This window comes from Lepus europaeus, chromosome 8 (genome assembly GCF_033115175.1).
Source record: "Lepus europaeus isolate LE1 chromosome 8, mLepTim1.pri, whole genome shotgun sequence".
In the NCBI taxonomy this organism is placed as follows: domain Eukaryota; kingdom Metazoa; phylum Chordata; class Mammalia; order Lagomorpha; family Leporidae; genus Lepus; species Lepus europaeus.
In genome coordinates, this window is record NC_084834.1 from 120,801,372 (window position 1) to 120,823,037 (window position 21,666).

Sequence of the window (21,666 nt, forward strand, 5' to 3'; positions counted from 1 at the left end):
CAAAGAAGTTGAGAGTAGGCTGTATTCTCAGAGACAAAATGAAAATAGGTTTACTACACATGTTCATAAAATGGCTTACATAAATAAAGGTGCAGAATAAGTAGTAATTATAATTCAATTTCCCTCAGTCAACTATGATCTGAAAACATTAACTGTAAAATTCTGAAATTTACCACATTCACATAATTTTATTATAGTATATTATTACAATTGTTCTATTTTGTTATTAATTATTATGACTGATCTCTTACTCTGCCTAATTTGCCAGTTAAATTTTATCATGATATGGATAGGGAGAAAAAGTTAGTGTGTGTAGGGTTTGATGCTGCCACAGGCATTCACTGGACTATTGGGAAATATCCCCCTTGGATAGGGGTGAGTGCTGGACATCACACATCTGGGAAGCACCACTGTGATAGGCTTTGTGTTGTTTTAGAGTACTGGAATGATCAGAAATAAGCTGCTTACGTCACAGGCTGCTCAGCAGGGAGCAAGTTGCCAACAGGGCCAAAAGCAACTAATGTGTGTGAATAACAGTACCTTGTCAGGTGGACCCGGAGATTAGAATCAGCATGTGTCCATGGGATGTGGACAGTTCCATGCTGCCATGGGCCCACAGTGCTGTCCAAGGTCACAGATCAGGGAGCCTGGGAAGGCAGGGTTGGTTCTCTGCACAGCTAGTGACAGGGTCTTTGGTATCAGGGTGAAGGTGACCTTAACCATAGGATGTGCTGGGATGTGGGAGAAAGAAGGACAGGATCGAGTCTGGCTGGGCTTGGAGCTGGGGAAATTTAAGGGACTAAAGGCTGGACCCCTTCCAGAGAGATGCTGGAAGTCCAAATCGCTAGGCCTGCAAAGGCATAGCAAGCGTTTATTTAATACCTTCCTAAATGTCAAAAGCCCTAGGGATCATTAGGGCGCTTGTTAAACCCCCGCTGCCAGGCCCTGCCCCGGGTCTCCTGCAGTGGTCTTTAGGAGCAGCGCTGGGGGTTGTGTTTCCCACACATGCTCCGTTGACTCTTGATAACTAGGTGAGTTTAGGAAACAGAGCTTTAGTTCAGCCCAGTCACACATCAGGATTCAAGTTCTCTCACCCACGAGGCAGTGCAAGGCTGCGAAGCAGTGATTTTTGGAGTCAGGGGGCTGTGGAAGTAAAACAGGAAAGGATCCTGGAAGCAAGAGACAGCCTTGAGAAGGAGACAGTCACTTTCTCCAAGTGGGAATTGGGCTACAAGGGAGAGGAACTGTTTAAAGCAGGGCTGTAGCAGTTGTGGAAAACCGGAAGAGATCCGAGGATCGCACTGTGAATCAGGCACTGGGCCACAGGAGGGTGTGGTGGTCCAGCTCCCCCAGCCCTCTTGATGCAGACAGAAGACTTCAGCATGTGTGGAGTCTTTGTCTTAATGGCTGGAGGAAGCCCCGGACGGAGGTGCACCCTTGTGAGTGAGGAGCAGGCGGTGTCTCTTCTGAAAGGGTGTTATTAGCGGATGGCAGGCGCTGTGGCAAAGGGCAGGTCCCCAGCACACTAGAACTCACAGGGGGCTGCACAGGTGTGCTTCCTGCGAATCCTGACGCTCCAGGGCTGGGTCCAGTAGGGTCAGGGTGGGGGTGAGCATGTGCCAGACGCCCCCAAGGGGAAGGAGAAATCTGAAGGATCTGGGCAGGGCTGGGGAGCCCAGGAGACCCTTCCCACAGGACAGCCTTGGTCCTCAGCAGCCTGGAGGGTGCCAGGAGCTGATCCTTACCGCCGGCTGAGGTTAGAGTAGGCAGGTGGCAGGGGTGGGGTGGGGAGAGGGAGGGGCTGGAGTAAGAGGGAAGGAAGTGATTAGTGGGTTTTGTTGGGCCAAGAGTAAGTATTGAATAAACTAGGAAGTAATGCATTTGACTTTGTAGAATGAACAACAGGAATTATAGCTACTTTTAAAGAATTCAGATGGTAGTCTGGAGAGTTTCTAAATGCTGCTAAATTTGTTTTCCTCTCTCAACAGGAATCTCCCATTATTCTCTTCATGGCCAAAAGGAAAGATAGACTTTCTGGTTGATTGTTCCCTACGCCGATACTACAGGTTATATTGTTATATTTTGTACCCTAAGTTCCTATTTCAGAGTCAGTTAGTAAACACCTGAGTAAAGTGTGTGAAATGAATTGGAACTCTTGGCTGGCTTCACCTTTCAGAACCCGCTCTGCACCTCACGCTCCTACCTGCTGCTTAGAACCGTGTCGGTCACGTGTCCCACCCAACCTCCCGCAACTGCTCCATCCGTATGACTGCCGTGTCCATCAAACCCGTAGTACCTTGTTTGTAAGTCCCTTAGGACCCTCGCTAGCTACATTCTTCTTTTTCTTCTTCAACAACGTTTAATTATTTATTTATACCCCTCCTTAGTCCATAAAGGAAACCTAGAGAAGGAGGAGAAAGTGGTAATGAGAGGAGAATGGCAAGGACCCAGTAAATGTTTTTAACTTGGCTTCACCTTATGTCCCTTGTGCTTGGCACTGTCTTCCAGGCTGGGAGGCAGACCCCAGTGGGGCCAGAGCTTTGGCCTAGGGCCAGTTCAGCTCTGGGACGGGAGTGGGGCCAGAGCTTTGGCCTAGGGCCAGTTCAGCTCTGGGACGGGAGTGGGGACCCGCTCAGCCAGCAGCAGGGTTCCCGCGTTCATGACTCAGCCGCTCTCCCCTCGTCTGTGCACACAGTCACCATTGCTCAGCACCGTTAGTCTGGAGGAATCAGGCAGCAGTGTAGTCTCGATGGTGCTGTGGTTTTATCAAAGAACTGTAACTCCAGCGCTGCCTTGGGAGCTCTTCTCTGAGCCTTTTTTCAAGTTTAGGGGCTTCTGCACCAAGGCCGTAAAGGCATTGTATGCCGGGGACTTCTGTTGCAGCCTGTGTGAATTTACTCTACTTTATAAATAATAGCTGAGCAAATGAATCTCTGGCAGGTTTTTCATCAAATGACAGCTGTCTCTGTAAAGGAAACCTCCTTTTTATGTTGCTTTCTCCTCTATTGGCTACGCGGCAGCAAACAAGGAAATGACCCATCATTTTCCAAATGTTGTGGGAGTAACCAGTGGCACCGACATAATCACTCATGGCTCCAGGGAACACTGCGGATAGAATGTTATGACTACAAACATGTGGAAATGTAGGTTATTACCATGGCAACACAGAAAGCTATAGATGTTCCGAAATCACTACCTAATTTCTATACTTTGACCAAAGTAATTATAAAGAAATTCCTTTCTAGGCCATTTTTATTTATTTATTTTTATTTATTTGAAAGGCGGACAGAGAGAGAGAGAGAGAAAGAGAGAGAGGGAGAAAGCAGAGAGAGAAGAACAGACCAAGATCTATCGGCTGCTGGTTCACTCCCCAAATGCCTACAACAGCCTGGGCTAGGCCATTCTGAAGCCAGGAAGCTGGAATCAGAAGTGGAGTCAGGAGTCAAACACCATTTTTAAAGCAAAACATCTGCATTAGGAAAGTTTAAGATGTCTTTGGTCTAGCAAAAGATGCTGGTCGGGATCCATGCATCCCGTTTTGGATGCCTCAGTTCAAGTCCCTGCTCTTCTGATTCCAGCTTCCTGTTAATGCACACTATGGGAGGCAGTACAGGTCGCTGGGTTCCTGCTACCCATGTGGGAAGCTTGGACTGAGTGTCTGGCTCCTAAGTACTTTAGGGGAGTGAACTAGTAGAAGACAGGTCTCTGTCTCTGTCCCTCTCTCTTTCTCTGCCTCTCAAAGAAATAAAATAATAAATTATAATTTTTTTAAGTTTTTTAAAAATCTTACATACATTTACTCTAATTTTCAACTTATATCTATGCATGAAACAAAAATAAGAAAAACTGTAAATTCAGTATAGTTTAGTTTTCATTACAACTGACCTTTGAAATAGTATTTTTTATTATAACAACTACATCTCAGATAATAACTAGTAATTAGAACTTTTCTCACAGGACTTAGTTCTTAAAAATGCTGAATTTTGCTGCTCTATTTTCAAAATTATATAAGTTAGTAATCTACAATTATAAGTATAAGTGCTCCTCCATGAATTATAGTTTCACTCCCGTGGAAGCTCCAAGAAATGTTAATTTCCTTGATCTCTTCTCTCCCATTATATAATAAAGTCAGTTAGCAAGGGACTGAATGCTTTAACTCAGAAAGAAGATATTGGACTCTGCTGTGCCAAAGAGCCAAGTGCTCCATTATGTACGTCAGGGGTTCTGCCATCATCACCTGTGGCCTTTTCCTTAGGGCAAGGTTGCAGCTGGTACAGTGTGGGTGATGGACTTGGAGACGTGGGGTCAGCCTGTGATCCCAGAGCAGACGAGGTCTAGTCAGGAAGACATTAGGTGACTGCTTGTCAGAGGGAAATAATCTAGGAGTGTGGGAGCAAATGCTAGGCAGAGCCAAATAAATATGCAAGCAGGGAAGGTGTTTGGCACAGCAGCGAAGTCACCGCCTGGGACTTCTGCGTCCCCCGCTGGAACGCCTGGTTAGATTCCTGGACGTTCTGCTCTGACCCAGCTTCCTGTTGCTGCACGCCCTAGACGCAGCAGACAGTGGCCCAAGTACTTGGGGCCCTGCCATGCACATGAGAGGCCCACGTGGAATTTCAGGCTCCTGGTTTTGGCCTGGCCCAGCTTTGGCTGTTGCAGGATTTTGGGGCGTGAACCAGCAATCAGAAGATATTTCTACCCACCCCCCAATAAAGTAAAAATAAGAAAATAACAAAACATTTTAAAATTTGCAAAAGATAGCTTTCTTGCTTTAGGCAGATATTTATTCAATCCCAAGTCATGTTTCTCAAGCTTTTCTGACCATAATCATATACAAGCAACGTATATCAGTATCATGGCCCGACATCTATTCCTTTTTTTTTTTCTTTTTTAAAATTTTTTTTTTTTTTTGACAGGCAGAGTGGACAGTGAGAGAGAGAGAGACAGAGAGAAAGGTCTTCCTTTGCCGCTGGTTCACCCTCCAATGGCCGCCGCGGTAGGCGCGCTGCGGCCGGCGCACCGCGCTGATCCAATGGCAGGAGCCAGGTGCTTCTCCTGGTCTCCCATGGGGTGCAGGGCCCAAGCACTTGAGCCATCCTCCACTGCACTCCCGGGCCATAGCAGAGAGCTGGCCTGGAAGAGGGGCAACCGGGACAGGATCGGTGCCCTGACCGGGACTAGAACCCGGTGTGCCGGTGCCGCAAGGTGGAGGATTAGCCTGTTGAGCCACGGCGCCGGCCCTGACATATATTCCTAATGGTGTCAGACTTTCAGAAAGAATCGTGCCCTTCCCATGGGGGAGGCTCTTGGATGTTTCCAGTTTCTTTTGTTAGCAGTTGTTGATAGGAGACTTACTGTACTGGTTTTCTGAAAGAAATCCAAAGCTTAAAATATATTGTTCTGGAGATTGGGGAGATGGGTTGAATAAAGCAAAAAAATAATAACAACAACAGCAACAACAATAAGGGAGAGCCTGGTTTTTATTTCAGGGAGATTTTAAGCTCCTTAACAAGTTAAGGTATAACTTGGGAAACATCAGAATTGCACTTTAAAGTAAATAAGTAAATCTATAAAGCAAATTAACAGGCAAAGCAATATTAATCCAAGTTAGTTAGAGAGGTTGGCTCAGATGTGAATGGGGAATAGGGTCAGTGGCGGGAGGTTTCCTAAACAAATAAATGTAAGCCAGCGTTCGAGTCATACTGATTGGTGGAGGTAAATAGGGCCTGGGACAGTGGTTCTGGGTTTGAGGTGCAGAGTGTGTGTAGTGCACAAGATGCAGCAATTCTCTTAAGAGAGAAGAGGCAGGTGGAAGCTCTCAAAACTTCAGACTCAGCCTCATAAAGTCCTGAGAAGAGAACTACCCTTAGGTATGTGCAGGGTACTTCGGAAAGTTTGTAGGAAAGTGGAATTGAAAGATAAGTTTATTTCAGTGCAAAATTTCCTTAATCTGTGCATAGTCTTTTTTTTGTAATAAACATTTCTACCAACTTTTTGAAGACCTCTTGCAAGTGAGAGTATGATTGTATTGAAGGATTATCCTAGGGACTTGGCTGAGAGAGGATGTGTTGTCATCATATTTACTGGATTCCAGAACATTATTGTAACATGGGGAGCGTGAGAAACCTGAGCTAATGTCACAGAAGTGAAAATACAAGAGGGGAAGGGTCTCGGAGGCTCGAGGATGCATTGGGCACCTGTAGGTCAGTTTTGTGACCTGATTCTTGGTATAAGCCTCCAGAGCTGAGTGTGACTTGGGAAATGAGTAGAGGGGGCCTTATTGCTCGCCAAGGCACTGTCCCCCTCTAACCTGACTTGAAGTGCCAGTGTTCATCAAACCACAAAGATCAGCATCATTTGAGGGTCTTCCTGCCTGGTGAGATGGGACAATAACCTTTCGTCATCTGCCCTCTTAACTCTGAAAGTTGTGTACAAATTTAGGGAAATCTGCCAACTCTTTTTTTTTAAGATGTAAAAAAAAAAAGTATTTGAAAGGCAGAGTTACAGAAAGAAGAGGAGAGACAGAGATCTTCCATCTGCTAGTTCACTTCCCAAATGGCCTCAACAGCTGGGGCTGGACCAGGCCAAAGCCAGGAGCCCACAGCTTCCTCCAGGTCTCCCATGTGGGTACAAGGGCCCAGGGATTGGGCCATCTTCCAGTGCTTTCTCAACACATTATCAGGGAGCTGGATCAAAGTGGAACAGCTGGGTCTCAAACCAGCGCCCATATGGGATGCTGGCATTGCAGGCGGCAGCTTAACCTGCTATGCCACAGCACCATCCCCAGTCTCCCAACTCTTGAAGGATTGGAACTAGACCCTTCAAGGTAATGCAAGAAGAGAGATGCTGGGCCTCAGAGCTCTGTATCCTCTTCCTAGAGGCTCATCTGTCCCTTGGGGATCTGCTTAACACCCTTGCTCTCCTGTGTTAATGCTGGAGTCGGCCTGCCTCGCTCACCTCCCTGGGGAGACCTGGGCTCAGTTTCATTAAGGGAGCTTGACAGCAAGTGAGCCTACAAAGACCCATTATCATCAAGTTTACAGTGGCTCAGGGCCATGGGGGTGTGATGATAGCTGGTGTGGGCAAGGGCCCAGACACTCAGTCCTGTCCTTGTTGTCCACAGCTTTGATCACAGTGGCTTGTGTATTGATTTCTCCCTTAGCCAGTGAGGTACCTATGGAGAAGGTTAGCATCTTATCCATCTTCATAACCCTTTAGTGTTTAACTCGGAATGCCTCACACTGATGTCTGCACTTAAATTAATAGCACAATTCAAAGGTCAGGTCTTTGTGCCTCTACAAGGTGATGTTATAATTCATAGGTGTTTTTATTTAGAAGAATAACCCTAAATTGTCTCTCATGACAATTTTTTTATTTTTATTTTTTATTTTTATTTATTTATTTTTGACAGGCAGAGTTAGACAGTGAGAAAGAGAGACAGAGAGAAAGGTTTTCCTTTTCTGTTGGTTCGCCCCACCAAATGGCTGCTATGACTGGTGCGCTGCATCAATCCAAAGCCAGGAGCCAGGTGCTTCCTCCTGGTCTCCCATGCAGGTGCAGGGCCCAAGCACTTGGGCCATCCTCCACGGCCTTCCCGGGCCACAGCAGAGAGCTGGACTCTCATGACAATTTAATAGAGATTAATTTACCAACTTAGTGATTAGGATTTAGGTTACCCCTGAGAACATGGATGGTGAATATCATTTGGGAGAGGGGATACTTCAGGTAGGAGCAAGGGGCCTCAAAGATACTTGGAAGGAAGGAAATACAAGGGTCTTCAAAAAGTTCATGGAAAATCCATACCATGAAATAAATTATTCATAAATATCAATATTATTTTTGTGCAAAAATACACATACTTTTTAATACAATTTTCCACAAACACTTTTAAGTTTCCTTGCATATAATAATGGAACTGGAGCACCAACATCATGCTTCATCTGCTTGGCAAGCTTACTTCTAATTATTCTTTCTGTATCACTGCTCGTTTACCTAAACAGTATCTTGTAGTCTGCCTCACTTTTTTGGTAGTGTGTTTCTTCCATGTCTCCAGTTAGAGCACAGATAAAATATATTGATGGTTTTCAAGACTAGACACCATGAGCCATTTCACTTTCAGCCCCAAATCTACAACACTGGCTCATAGAAGATGCTCAAGAATTACTAAAAGTGGATAAACACATAAAAACTCCACAAGGAAGGGACTGTCTCTGCCTTGTTCATTTTCTCTTTAGCCCATAACAGTCTCACTAAATATTTCTGTTGAATAAATACATTGTATTCAACGGGACCTGAATCTGTCCTCCCACCCTCCCATTTTTCTTTCAGGGCTGGCACAACCATTGTCTCTGATAATTTGAACTCTTGTTTCCTTGTATTTGTCATATCGGTAAGTACATAATCAAAGCATTAATTTTCTTAGTTAAAAGTCTTGCAGGGAGTCATCCCTCAGTACCCGTGGGTACAACTAAAATCTGCAGATGCCTGAAGCCCATACGTACGTAAAATAACACAGTATTTGCATATGATCTATGCCCATCATGCTGTCTCCCGACTACTTAGCATACCTAATACAATGTAAATGCTACTTAAATTATTGTTTACTTATTGTTTAGGGAATAATGATACCAATAAAATCTATGCATCTTTTCTGCAGTTATGAGTTTTCCCTGAATATACAGAGCCACAGATGCGGAGGCTGTGTGTCCTCTGTGGCCACACTTGCATCTGCAGTCAGCTCTAGAACCAGGGAGCTTCAGCCCACAGATTGCCCCCTGGTATGAGATGAGTCAGTAGCATGGCCAGTCAATAGCAGTTCCCAGTTGTCTTTGGAATTTTAAGTTAAGTCATCAGCACATGTTAAGATGTAAGATGATCCATTTGGAGCTCTGGGTTTCTCCAGGTACTCAGTTTCTCGGTCTTTTTTCAGGGCCACTGTCTGGTGGTTGCTCAGATGGAGTATGAGAAAACAGTACATGCCTGGCAGATGAAGAAGACAGGTTCCTCTGCCCTGAAAAATGTCCACACTGGGGTTCTGCCAAGAGGACCTGCTGGGGTAACTGGTGTGTTAGAAGGTAAGAACATTTCTGTAGAATGATGCTGCATAAACACTGAAATTTATTTCTGAGCTGCGATCCACCAATTCTAGGCCTTATGTTTATTTTTATTAATTACTCTGAATAATTTTTGATATAAAAATGTGAAAAATTGAAGTGGATTTCCCATAAAAGCAAGAAAAATTACATGAACGTTTCTCTGTTCATTAGATATCCTGGTAGAATTTTGTTTTAAGAAGTGCCTGCTGGGGCTGGCTAAGACACTGGTTAGGGTACTGATGTCCCATCCTGAGTACCTGGGATTGCGGCCTAGCTTCAACTCTGGATTCCAGCAAGCTGCTGATGCAGACCCCGGGAGGCGTGATGATGGCTCAGGAGCCGGCTTCCTGCTGTGCACATTGGAGACCTGGATTGGTCCAGTGAGGCCCCAGCTGTTGTGGGCATTTGGGAGAGTGAACCAGAAGATGGGAACTCTGTGTGTGTGTGCTTTTTTTTTTAAAAAAAAGCATTGTGTGCCATATAATGAATGGGTTATAGTGTGTATATGTTTGAAATAAAATCTGTAACAAAAAAATCTGCTCTTCTGAAAGCATCCACAGTGTCTTGCAAGACTTCTTCAGCCGCTAGAAAAACAACACTCAGCACAAAGAAACCTCAGCTGCAGGTAAGATAAATTGACTAAATATGATTTCTCATTGAAAATCCGGATTGTAGGTTCGTTTCTCTGTAAAATATTGAGAGTCATTTTTCAAGAGAGTGCAGAGAAATGAGATGGAATCATCCCTCTTGTCCTGACTCACCAAGGGAGCACTCAGTATCCTGTGCTCAGTTCTTTTAGGTCTTGGGGGTGCCTACATGTTAAACTGATGACTCTTTTTTCAGGAAATTTTTAGTTTGAGAAAGCCGTTCTTTCCCAGTGACACAAAGTGGACTCACAAGCTGGATAGGATAAATGGCAAGGCTTCATAGGCTCTTCCTTGATTATATTTAATGATCTTGATTCTGTTTACTTTATATCCTCAAGACTCTGTTAAGCGGCTACTCCATGCTGGGATTTGGGGCACACGTGTAAGATCCAGTCGTGTAAGGAAGAGAGCTTTTACTCTCCACCAGCATCTGCATTTATGAAGAGTATAAATTATTTCCAAATAACATTTTTGAGTTTTTTTCCAGTGCAATTTCTTGTCGAACGCATCTGTGCCACCAGTGGCCTGGCCTGCTTCCTGTGGGCAGCACACTTCTGTTGTGAGGCCCCACCCATGCACCTCTGGGCTGCGTCCAGATTTGCATGTTCTCGGGAACAAATTACCAGGAGAACTACGGATAGTTGTATTTTATATCTACAGTGGTAATTGGCTTGGTGCCCTCCACTGACGGACAGATTCCTATCGGCTGGTCTCAAGGTAGTTGGTGCCCTGCTCAAAGAGGTTTCCACTGAGTAAGCATCTGCTGTTTCTCTTTGATTCAAGGACTAGACAGTTTGTGGTGATGTTGCTGTCTGTTCACAATATGAGGGTGCTTCAGAAAGTCCACGGAAAATGCATTTTATAAAGACTACGCATGGATTTCATGGGAGCACCAAGAGAAGCTTAACTTCTATTTCAATTTTCCCATAAACTTATTGAGGTTTGGCTGTACCACACGCCTTGGACACACGGCATTTCCCTGATTTCTCAAGGTCACAGTTTCCGTAGTCATACCAGCACATATTCTGGACATATTAGAAATTCTCTCTGGGCCGGCGCCGTGGCTCAACAGGCTAATCCTCCGCCTAGCGGCGCCGGCACACCAGGTTCTAGTCCCGGTCAGGGTGCCGGATTCTGTCCCGGTTGCCACTCTTCCAGGCCAGCTCTCTGCTGTGGCCAGGGATGGCCCAAGTGGTTGGGTCCTGCACCCCATGGGAGACCAGGAGAAGCAACTGGCTCCTGCCTTCGGATCAGCGCGGTGCGCTGGCCGCAGCGCGCCAGCCGTGGTGGCCATTGGAGGGTGAACCAGCGGCAAAGGAAGACCTTTCTCTCTGTCTCTCTCTCTCACTGTCCACTCTGCCTGTCAAAAAGTAAAAAAAAAAAAAAAAAAAAAAAAGAAAAAGAAAAAGAAATTCTCTCTGGTACTTAGACTAACAGTAAAGTAAGGTAACTTAGGTTTAATTGGATTTAGAGTCTTACTTGATAGATGAAAATTACAAGCCTTTAAGATTTTGGATTACCTTCAGGACAAAACAGTTACTTCTTAAATTAATTAATATATCATTTATTAACTGTCATTAAATCTTTGTTAATTAAATAGGGTGGTAAAGTTAAATTAAGAAGATGGATGATTTCCTAAAGGAGATGAAATTGTGATGTCAGAATCTTTCTTAATTGGTTTAATAGACAGGCACAGAATTGTGTGATTCATTCAGGACTTGGAGCAAGAGGTTGGTAAAAGGCTCTATGTAGGTAGAACATTATGGAGGCAGGAAATAGGATTATTTTCTAGAGAATGGCTCTCCAAGGGTACTTCAAAATGTTCTTAGAAAACCTCTCTTATGAAAAAACTGTGCATGGATTTCAAAAATTTTTGCGCCCAAAATAAACATCGTTTCCTTCCGTTTTTCCTGGGAACTTTTTGATGCACCTCTGTATTCAGTTTTAGTGGTTATTAACTTTTTCTTGGTGGAGCATCTGAAACACAGAGTCGGCAGATGTTTACAGAGTGTTTCACATGCCAGCCATTGTGCCCCCATCTGAGGATTTATCTGAACAAAAATAGGTTCCTTTCAGAATTTGATGAAAGCTTGAGACTCCTCGCAACAGGAAAAACGAACATGCCTACATGTGTTCGCATCAGGCTTTGTGGAGGACCCCTGAAATTCATCCATGAAGACCCTCACGTCTGTGGGCCTAATCTGAAGACCCCTCCCTACCTGAAGTAACTTGGGCAACTGCTGACGTGCGTGGTTTACGGCCCGCCCGCCTCCCCAGGCCCCCCTGTCTTCTCGGGAGGGTAGTACTGAGCGCCCTCTATTCCCAGGTGCCTGCGTCCGTGAAATAGGTGCTCCAAATGTGGTCACCTGGCAGCAGCTCTTTGTTGCCACATTATACGTGGGGAAAGAAGCATAGCACAGAGCAGGGCCATGCAATAGAAGAGGACTCAGAGCGTCATCTGGAATTTGGAGGCCAGAGGGAGAGGCCCACAGAGAGGAATGAGGGTTACAGTGAGGACTCGGCTCCGTGTGTCAGCTGTGTCTACAGCAGCACAAGGGGCATGAAGATGGTCCCTATGATCCCCGAGTTGTCGGATGTGTTTGATTCTAACCAGCTTTCTGAACTGATGGCAAATCTCAGTTGTTTTCTTGCTGAATTTAAGAGATCAGTGTTTCATCAGAGGTGTTACAGATGCTTTTCTAATGCCTGGTGTGGCACAGAGAAGCATACAGGGAGTGTGCCGGGGCACGTGGCAGCAGAGGTCGGGGCGAGGCTTCTGTGCCACCAAAGAGGGTTTGGGGAGCAGCAGAATTTCTGGCTGCAGAGCTGGAGCAGGTCCTCTCACGTGCCTCCCCGGAAGGGCAGCCCCGATGACACCTTGCCTGTGGGTTCTGGCCTCCAGACTTGGAGATGAGAAGTGCTGTGGTTGAAGGCGCTTTGGTACAGCAGCCCCAGCAGATCCCCGTGCCCCTCAAGGACCCAGCCTCCTGCATGTTGGTCGCCTCCGGGCTCAGGTGAAGATGAGCCAGAGAAGTCATTTTTGGATGGTGCCTGCAAGAAAACCATGAGAAAAAATGAATGAGTGGGTGGATGAGAATGTGTGTTCAGGACCCCCCTCGCCCCCTCCTCTGTACCAGAACTGTGGGTCCTGTCTGCCTGCTTTCCCTACCAGAACACGTCTCCAGGACACTATGTGGAAAAAGCCAGACATGCAACAGCGTGTACAGTGCATGACATCAAAATAAACTTACCTTTTCGTTCCTCTTCCCATATGCTTTTGGAAGTATCCTTGTATATACTATTGTTAATAAGAAATTTTTTAAAAATTAGTAATGAAATTCTTGACTCGTAGGGCAGCCAGGGGATGAACTTTCAAAGAAATTTCCAGGTAGGTTTTTAGTAGGTTGTACAGTTTTATACTCCCACGAGCAAGCCATGAGAAACTCTTGTTGCTCTGTATCTTACCAACATTCGATAGTATTAATTATTAATCTTTCCAGTTTAGTTTCCTATGATGGGTACATGGTAGCACCTTGTTGAAGTTTTGTTTTGTTTTGTTTTGTTTGTTTTACATGCAGATTGGATAGTGAGAGAGAGAGACAGAGAGAAAGGTCTTCCTTTTTGCCATTGGTTTACCCTCCAATGGCCGCTGCGGACGGCGCATCTCGCTGATCTGAAGCCAGGAGCCAGGTGCTTCTCCTGGTCTCCCATGGGGTGCAGGGCCCAAGGACTTGGGCCATCCTCCACTGCCTTCCCGGGCCATAGCAGAGAGCTGGCCTGGAAGAGGGGCAACTGGGATAGAATCCGGCGCCCCGACCGGGACTAGAACCCGGTGTGCCGGCGCCGCAAGGCGGAGGATTAGCCTGTTGAGCCACAGCACCAGCCTTGTTGAAGTTTTAATTTGCATTTTTCTGATGACTAACAATGTTGAGCACCTTTCGATGCTTTCATTTGTTCATGGATCTCTTTTGTGAAATGCCTACACACATCTTTTGCTCACTTAAAAATATAGTATGTTGTTTGTGTTAGTCTTGATTTGTCCTTTATTGTGTCTGTTGGTCCATGACTTACCTTTCCACCTACAAACTTGTGATATCTGTTGATGAATAGACGTTTCTATTCCTGATGAGATGCAATGACTTTTCATTTTTATGATCATCTTTTTGTGTTCTGTACAAGAAGTCTTTGCCCACCCCAGTGCTTTGAGTATGAGCCACTGTGAACAGAAACAGAAGAGAAGGTGTCCAAGATTATGACTTCACACTGAATCTTTCAATTGAGCTCATGACAATTTCTTATTGGTTTCATATTTGTGTATTACTCAGCTTATTTTTCTCTACCTTTGTCACGGTATCAGTCACTAAGAGTTTTTACTGCATTTCCTAACATAAGCTTTTATTTGAAAAATAGGATCTTGATACTTAATATATATGAAAGAAAACCCCATCAGACTGTTATTTGAAGTCTATATCATCCCTAGGACATAATGATTTTATGACTCACTGAGTGAGCCAGCAGAATTGCTTCCTAGGGACAGATCAAGATTTTTTTAGTGATGGCTTTTTGAGAAAAAGGACTTTGCGAGCGAATTCACCTGGAATCGCCACCCTGCAGTGTGTCACACATGCCAAGTTCTGATCTGGCGTGCTGGAAGGCAGAGGTGAGGGATTCTGCTCACAGAAGACACTCACTATTTGTAGTGTGGCTAATACTTTGTACCCTGAATTCATAGAAATACTAAAAATTTCTATTTTTATGACTCCTATTTAAAAAGCATGATGTGTTCATACTCTCATTCATGTACATGCAAAGCTCAGACATGTCTCTGACAAAGTAGAAATTCCATTTTGACTAGGAGACAGTCAGATCAGTCTTCAGCTTACAGTGTAACATGTCTGATAATTGGGAGGGTTAGCCATTGACTTGCTTCTGGCCCTGTATAATTCAAGGCTCTGTTTGTCTCCACATTCACAGCACGATAAAGCCCGTGCGCTTTATCTTAGTACCATGATTCCAGACAGGCACCTTTGCGGGCGCTCAGACTAGGCACGGATGAATGTTATCCTGTGCTGAGTGTTGTGAGTTTGGTATTTTCATCATGATGGAAGGATCAAGAATGAAACCTGGGATTCTGAGGAATTCTCTCTTGGGTAGCTGAATTAGATTAACTGACATTTTAAAGTTGGTTTAAAATAATTTGCATATCCTAAATATGTAAGAATGTTTATTCCATTTTCTTAAACAAAATTAATTATACAAAGCACTGAGAACATTGCCTGGCACAAAGAAAGAAATGTTAGCTGAGTGCGACCCCTTACTGACTAATTAAGTCTAGCTTTGTATCCAAAGTTATGCTAGGCTGGCTAATGAAGAAAATGTATATTTTTGTTTAATTTATTTGATATAAATGTAGTGCATTATCTTTTTTTTTTAAATTTTTTGACAGGCAGAGTGGACAGTAGAGAGAGAGAGACAGAGAGAAAGGTCTTCCTTTTTGCCGTTGGTTCACCCTCCAATGGCTGCTGCGGTAGGCGCGCTGCGGCCAGCGCACCACGCTGATCCGAAGCCAGGAGCCAGGTGCTTCTCCTGGTCTCCCATGGGGTGCAGGGCCCAAGAACTTGGGCCATCCTCCACCGCACTCCCTGGGTCACAGCAGAGAGCTGGCCTGGAAGAGGGGCAACCAGGACAGGATCGGTGCCCCGACCGGGACTAGAACCCGGTATGCCAGCGCCGCAAGGCGGAGGATTAGCCTGTTGAGCCGCGGCGCCGGCCTGTAGTGCATTATCTTAATAAAAAAACTGTAAAGCATAGCGTTCAGTCAGGAAATCACACATTTAAGCTTCAAGCTTCAACAGGCAGGAATTAAAATGATAGTGAGGCCGGCGCCGCGGCTCAATAGGCTAATCCTCCGCCTAGCGGCGCCGGCACACCAGGTTCTAGTCCCGGTCGGGGCACCGATCCTGTCCCGGTTGCCCCTCTTCCAGGCCAGCTCTCTGCTGTGGCCAGGGAGTGCAGTGGAGGATGGCCCAAGCCCTTGGGCCCTGCACCCCATGGGAGACCAGGATAAACACCTGGCTCCTGCCATCGGATCAGCGCAGCGGCCATTGGAGGGTGAACCAATGGCAAAAGGAAGACCTTTCTCTCTGTCTCTGTCTCTCACTGTCCACTCTGCCTGTCAAAAAAAAAAAAAAAATGATAGTGCGACACTATGACATCGTCTCTACCTGAGGCCCCCAAGCTTTGCTGCCACAACTTGAGAATACAGTTGTTGCTCTGCAGCTGTGCAGAATCGGATAGAGGACTCCCCAAGGATACGAGAATCCAGGGACGCTTAACCACCATCTGCTCTCCGCTTCTGTGAATTGGACCACACTAGATGTGTCAGGAAAGTGGAGTCAGGTGTTTGTCTCTTTGTGACTGGCTTAATTGACTTCATGAAATGCCATCAAGCATCACTGGTGTGTCAGAAAGTCTTTATCTTTAAGGCCAAATGGTGTTGCATCATGTACATACACATTTTGCTCATCCACACATCCATCGATGGACGTCTGGGCTGCTTCTAGCTTCTGGCTGTTGTGAATAATGCTGCCACGAATGTGGATATACAAATATCTTTCCAAGTTACTGCTTTCAACTCTTTGGATATATGTTCCAAAGTGGAATTGCTGGATCATGAGGTTTAATTTTTCCTGAGGCACTGTCACACTGCTGTCCACAGCAGCTCTACCATTTTGCATTCTGACAATTCTGCACAAGTGTTCCAGTTTTCCTAAATCTTGTTCCCTTGTTATTTTCTAATGTCATCAACATTTTGATTTATTCTTTTTAGGTATCTTCACCAGCAACATGTTTTGTTGAGATAAGAGTCCTGGAACAAGGTGGAATTTTTGTGAGTTTCCTTTATAATTGCAATTCTTTTTTTTTTTTTTTTTTTTTGACAGCAGAGTTAGACAGAGAGAGAGAGAGAGACAGAGAGAAAGGTCTTCCTTTCGTTGGTTCATGCCCCAAATGGCCGCTACAGATAACTGAATTAAGTTTCCATTCTCTTAGTACCTTTTTTTTTTTTTTGGACAGGCAGAGTTAGACAGTGAGAGAGAGACAGCGAGAAAGGTCTTCCTCCCATTGGTTCACCTCCCAAATGGCTGATACGGCCGGCGCGCTGTGCTGATCCAAAGCCAGGAGCCAGGTGCTTCCTCCTGGTCTCCCATGCAGGTGCAGGGCCCAAGCACTTGCGCCATCCTCCACTGCCTTTCCGGGCCACAGCAGAGAGCTGGACTGGAAGAGGAGCAACCGGGATAGAATCCAGCGCCCCAACCGGGACTAGAACCCGGGGTGCTGGCGCCATAGGCGGAGGATTAGCCTAGTGAGGCATGGGGCCGGCCTACAATTATTTCTTATTGGAGAACAACAGTTTATGTTTCATAGGTTTATTTAAATGAGCAAATAGAACAAAATAGATTTGTGTTTTACAGTCACACATGGACTGTAATCTAGTAAATCATGTCTCACATTAAACTTGGAATAGAAGCAAGCATCGATAGATTTTTGTAGAGCCCTGCAGTTTGTCTTCGTGTGTTGTCTCTCCTGATTTCCCCCTGCAGCCGGTAGTCTTCCTCAAATGACGGTCTGAGCGTTTTGCTCTGACTCGTGTTTAATGGCTTCCCGACGTCCACAGAGTAAAGCGTGGCCTCCTCAGCCTGGCGAAGCCTCCACAGAGCCCCATCTCTAGTTGCGTCTTCCTCTCTGTGCTCCTGCATTGCAGCCCAGCTGCGGGGTGCTGACCACCACACCACATCACCACATCACGCCTGAGGGCTTCTATGTGTGTTTCCTTCCAGCTGGAACACGTGTCCAGATAGCACCCCAGACTCCCTGAAAGAATCATGCCTGCTCCCGAGACTGGGCTCAAGCGCCCCTGTGTGATGCCCGTCTTGCCCCCCTCCCCTGGAGTCAGGGAGCTGGCCTGCCGCTCCACTTCCCTCTGTGAGCAGGACAGCTTTCCTCTGAAGCACCCACTGTGTTTACTGCGTTGTTTTTATATCCACGTCTGTCTTCCCTTGTGGGCCCCTGGAGGGCAGAGTCAGCCTCGTTGAACTGTGACATGTCTCAAGTGACTGGTGCTTGTAGATGCTGAGAGTGTGTGGAATGAATAACTTCCTAACTGCACAGGTGGCTGGATGGGTGTGGGGCGGATGAGCGAGTGGAGGGCTGGGTCGGGTAGGGCAGCTATTAACATCCCTGCAGCATGAAAGGTGATTAGGTGGGTTTCCCAGGCTCAGACCCCAGTAGTCTGGGGCACACCTGATGCTTTTCCTGTTCCACAGTGGTGCCTTCTAAACTTAAAATGCCAACATTTAAAACATTGCATGTAACAGACAGTCATATATTTATCTAAATTACTGAGCTGAGTTCTCTTAAATAGGTGGATGAAACTAATCTGATTCTTGTAATAGACTTAATTGGATTTCTGTTTCCTTATGCTCCCACCTGATCTCATTTATGAAAGATTTCATTAAAATTCAGGCAGGGATCCCTACAGTTTTGTTAATAATGTATTGGTGCTAATATCATCCATATCCAAGAAGTTACAGAAGTGTGCAGATGCTCCCTTCAGTATAGGCTGCACAGGTTTCTGCCCTTCCATCCTCAATTTCAGCCCAGTGGTAGTGAAAATAGCAGGATATTGGATCCAGAGGTATCTGTGTTGCCTTCTCATAATTGTCACTCCCTGGGTCCATGACCTGATCCAAGTCACCTCACCTGTGTGAGCCTCTGTCTCCTCACCTCCAAAACGGAAATTATATCCACTTCACTGCACTAATGTGAACATGAACTGAAATAATATATCTCCCCTACTGCCTGGCACACATTAAGTATGCAAAACAGGTCAGGTCCTTCCTTACGTGAGTTTAACTCATTAAAAAAGAAAGATCCTTGTAATTTTCAAAATGCAGTTTGATCAATGCAAAGAGCAGGTGTCACCTTCCTAAAGAGAGGGGTTCTTGAGGGCAAGATCACATCTCACCCACCTTTCCCATAGGGTCACCATTCTCAGTAAGTGTCTCCTGACTGCCCATCACGTTCACCAGGCGGATCTCTATAAAATGCTTTTCAGAAACTCAGGTGGCTTGTCATCACTCACTACAGACCTCAAGTAAGAAATGGCTTTTCCTAGAACTACAGTGGTCGCCAAGGGAGTGAGGTGACTGATTGTGGCCTTTGCGTGTTGTCACTTCTCGGCATCCTAACAGCTGAGGCTCTGACAGAGAGGCAGAAATGGAGCTCTTTTGGCTGCCTCTGGCCTTTAGACTGACTGTGCACTTGATGAGCTCTGGAGCAGTGAGACAAAGATTAAATTCTGCAGTCTTCTCAGAGCCTGCTATAGAAGTCTAATGCATACTGCATTTAATCTTTACTTTGCATCTATGTGGTCAAAATCATTTTAATGAATTTTCTCATATGCTCTCATAGCCTAAATATCAACCTTCAGATAAGGGATGCGTGTGCTGTCTCCTGCATATGAAAAGAGGAGGTTCCCATTTACTGAGGAATTAATATAGGGGAATTATACCAGGAATTTTGTGTTTTCTCAATCGATCTTTGCAATGGCCCCTGTAACTACTATCCCCATTTCACAAATTCTAAAACAAAATACTGGGCTCCAAAAGTTAAGGATTCAATGACCTCATGTCCCTTGCATAGTAAGTTGCAGAACTAAGATTTGATTCCAAAACTCCTTTTCTTATAGCAGTGTCAAGGTTTTCCAATGAAGAGGCAAAGAATATGAAAACAAATAAGCTGTGATGATGTGCGTAAACTTAAATAAGAATAAGACCTATCTTCAAAACAGGGAATATGAACTGTGTACTATAAGTGTCACCAGCAGTTGAGATCTTTTATGGAAGGAAGAGAGATAATTATTATGAGCTTTTCGTTGTATGTTTACTTCCTGTAAGGAAGTGAAAGCTCAGTGTTGAATATTTATTAATGAACTGTCCAGTTCTGAGTTTCAGAACTTAAGAAAATGTACAGATTAACTCATGAATTAAGGAGTGATAATCACGTGTGAGGTGGAAGCCAGCACTCATGCGCACAAGTTGCTGAGTAAGTGGGAATTCATCCGCCTTCCTGAGCAAGGCCTCCTCCGCCCTGCACATCCCAGCACAGGTCCACCGTCCCAAAAGTTACTGATCCACATCCCAGCACAGGTCCCCCTGTCCCAAAAGTTACTGATCCACATCCCAGCACAGGTCCCCCTGTCCCAAAAGTTACTGATCCACATCCCAGCACAGGTCCCCCTGTCCCAAAAGTTACTGATCCACATCCCAGCACAGGTCCCCTGTCCCAAAAGTTACTGATCCACATCCCAGCACAGGTCCCCTGTCCCAAAAGTTACTGATCCACATCCCAGCACAGGTCCCACCGTCCCAAAAGTTACTGATCCACATCCCAGCACAGGTCCCCTGTCCCAAAAGTTACTGATCCACATCCCAGCACAGGTCCCACCGTCCCAAAAGTTACTGATCCACATCCCAGCACAGGTCCACCGTCCTAAAAGTTAATGATCCACATCCCAGCACAGGTCCCACTGTCCCAAAAGTTACTGATCCACATCCCAGCACAGGTCCACCTGTCCCAAAAGTTACTGATCCACATCCCAGCACAGGTCCCACCGTCCCAAAAGTTACTGATCCACATCCCAGCACAGGTCCCCTGTCCCAAAAGTTACTGATCCACATCCCAGCACAGGTCCCCCTGTCCCAAAAGTTACTGATCCACATCCCAGCACAGGTCCACCATCCCAAAAGTTACTGATCCACATCCCAGCACAGGTCCCACCGTCCCAAAAGTTACTGATCCACATCCCAGCACAGGTCCCACCGTCCCAAAAGTTACTGATCCTTCACTTTTGCCATCAGGATAGATTTCTGAACAGAATAGGTTATCACCCTTCCATATATTAAGCGATGCTTTAATTGGTATTGTAGCTTATTCCTTGTGACTATGAGGGGACTTTCAGACATTCATGAACATGGAATTAAAAGATAAGTTTATTTTGGTGCAATATTTTTTGGAATCCATGCATTTTCCATGAATTTTTGAAGTGAAGTCCCCTTGTATTCGATTCTAACTTTATGAGGATTTAGAATACATGGCATAGTTTGTAGGCACCTCATTTGACAGCTTAGGAGTCACGTGTAGGCCCACTGCTACAGTGAAATTAATAAAGAAAAATCAGTGACTCTGATTTTTCTGGTCTCTTAGTTTAATTGATAAAAGGTACCTTTGATATTTAGTAACTTGGGTTCTCTTAAAATTGTAGGGCTTAGTAGAAACACTGGACAAGTCATGTGATCTTCAACTGTGTCTGGTAAGAAAACACCTTTTTCCTGAAGTGTTCTCTGAATCCTTGTTGAAAAGCCATATTTTAGGTCTGTTTGGTTAATGCCGAGCTCACAAACAGGACAGAGTATTCCTGGCAGCACCCTACGATGTAGAAATCCAAAGAGACTCATGGAAATTAAACAACACTTTGGGATCAGAATTTTTGAAACATTTTCTTTAAATATGTATTTATTTATTTGAAAGGCAGAGTTACAGAGAGTACAGAGAGGTGGGGGGGGGGGAGGGAGCGAAGGAAGGAGGGAGGGAGAGAGGTGTATGTTCCATCCACTGTTCACTTCCCAAATGGCTGCAACAGCCGGAGCTGGGCCTATCCAAAGCCAGGAGCTTCTTCTGGGTCTCTCACATGGGTGCAGGAGCCCAAGCACTTGGGTCATCTTTTACTGCTTTCCCAGGTACATTAGCAGAGAGCTGGATCAGAAGTGTAGCAGCCAGGACTTGAACCAGTGCCCATATGGGATGCAAGTGCTGTAGGTGGCTGCTTTATCTGCTACACCACAGCACTGGCCCCTTGAAACATT

General features: G+C 45.4%; 1 protein-coding gene across 1 annotated transcript in view; it reads left to right on the plus strand.

The window, feature by feature from the left end:
- The window catches only part of LOC133765372 (cyclic nucleotide-binding domain-containing protein 2-like), a 108,003-nt gene that overhangs the window by 85,316 nt on the left and 1,021 nt on the right, over nucleotides 1-21,666 (plus strand). The window contains exons 8-13 of the mRNA XM_062198941.1: nucleotides 1,989-2,066; nucleotides 8,329-8,389; nucleotides 8,930-9,074; nucleotides 9,647-9,720; nucleotides 16,572-16,631; nucleotides 21,066-21,113. Coding sequence (XP_062054925.1) covers nucleotides 1,989-2,066; nucleotides 8,329-8,389; nucleotides 8,930-9,074; nucleotides 9,647-9,720; nucleotides 16,572-16,631; nucleotides 21,066-21,113 — 466 coding nt within the window. The remainder of the gene's footprint in view (nucleotides 1-1,988; nucleotides 2,067-8,328; nucleotides 8,390-8,929; nucleotides 9,075-9,646; nucleotides 9,721-16,571; nucleotides 16,632-21,065; nucleotides 21,114-21,666) is intronic.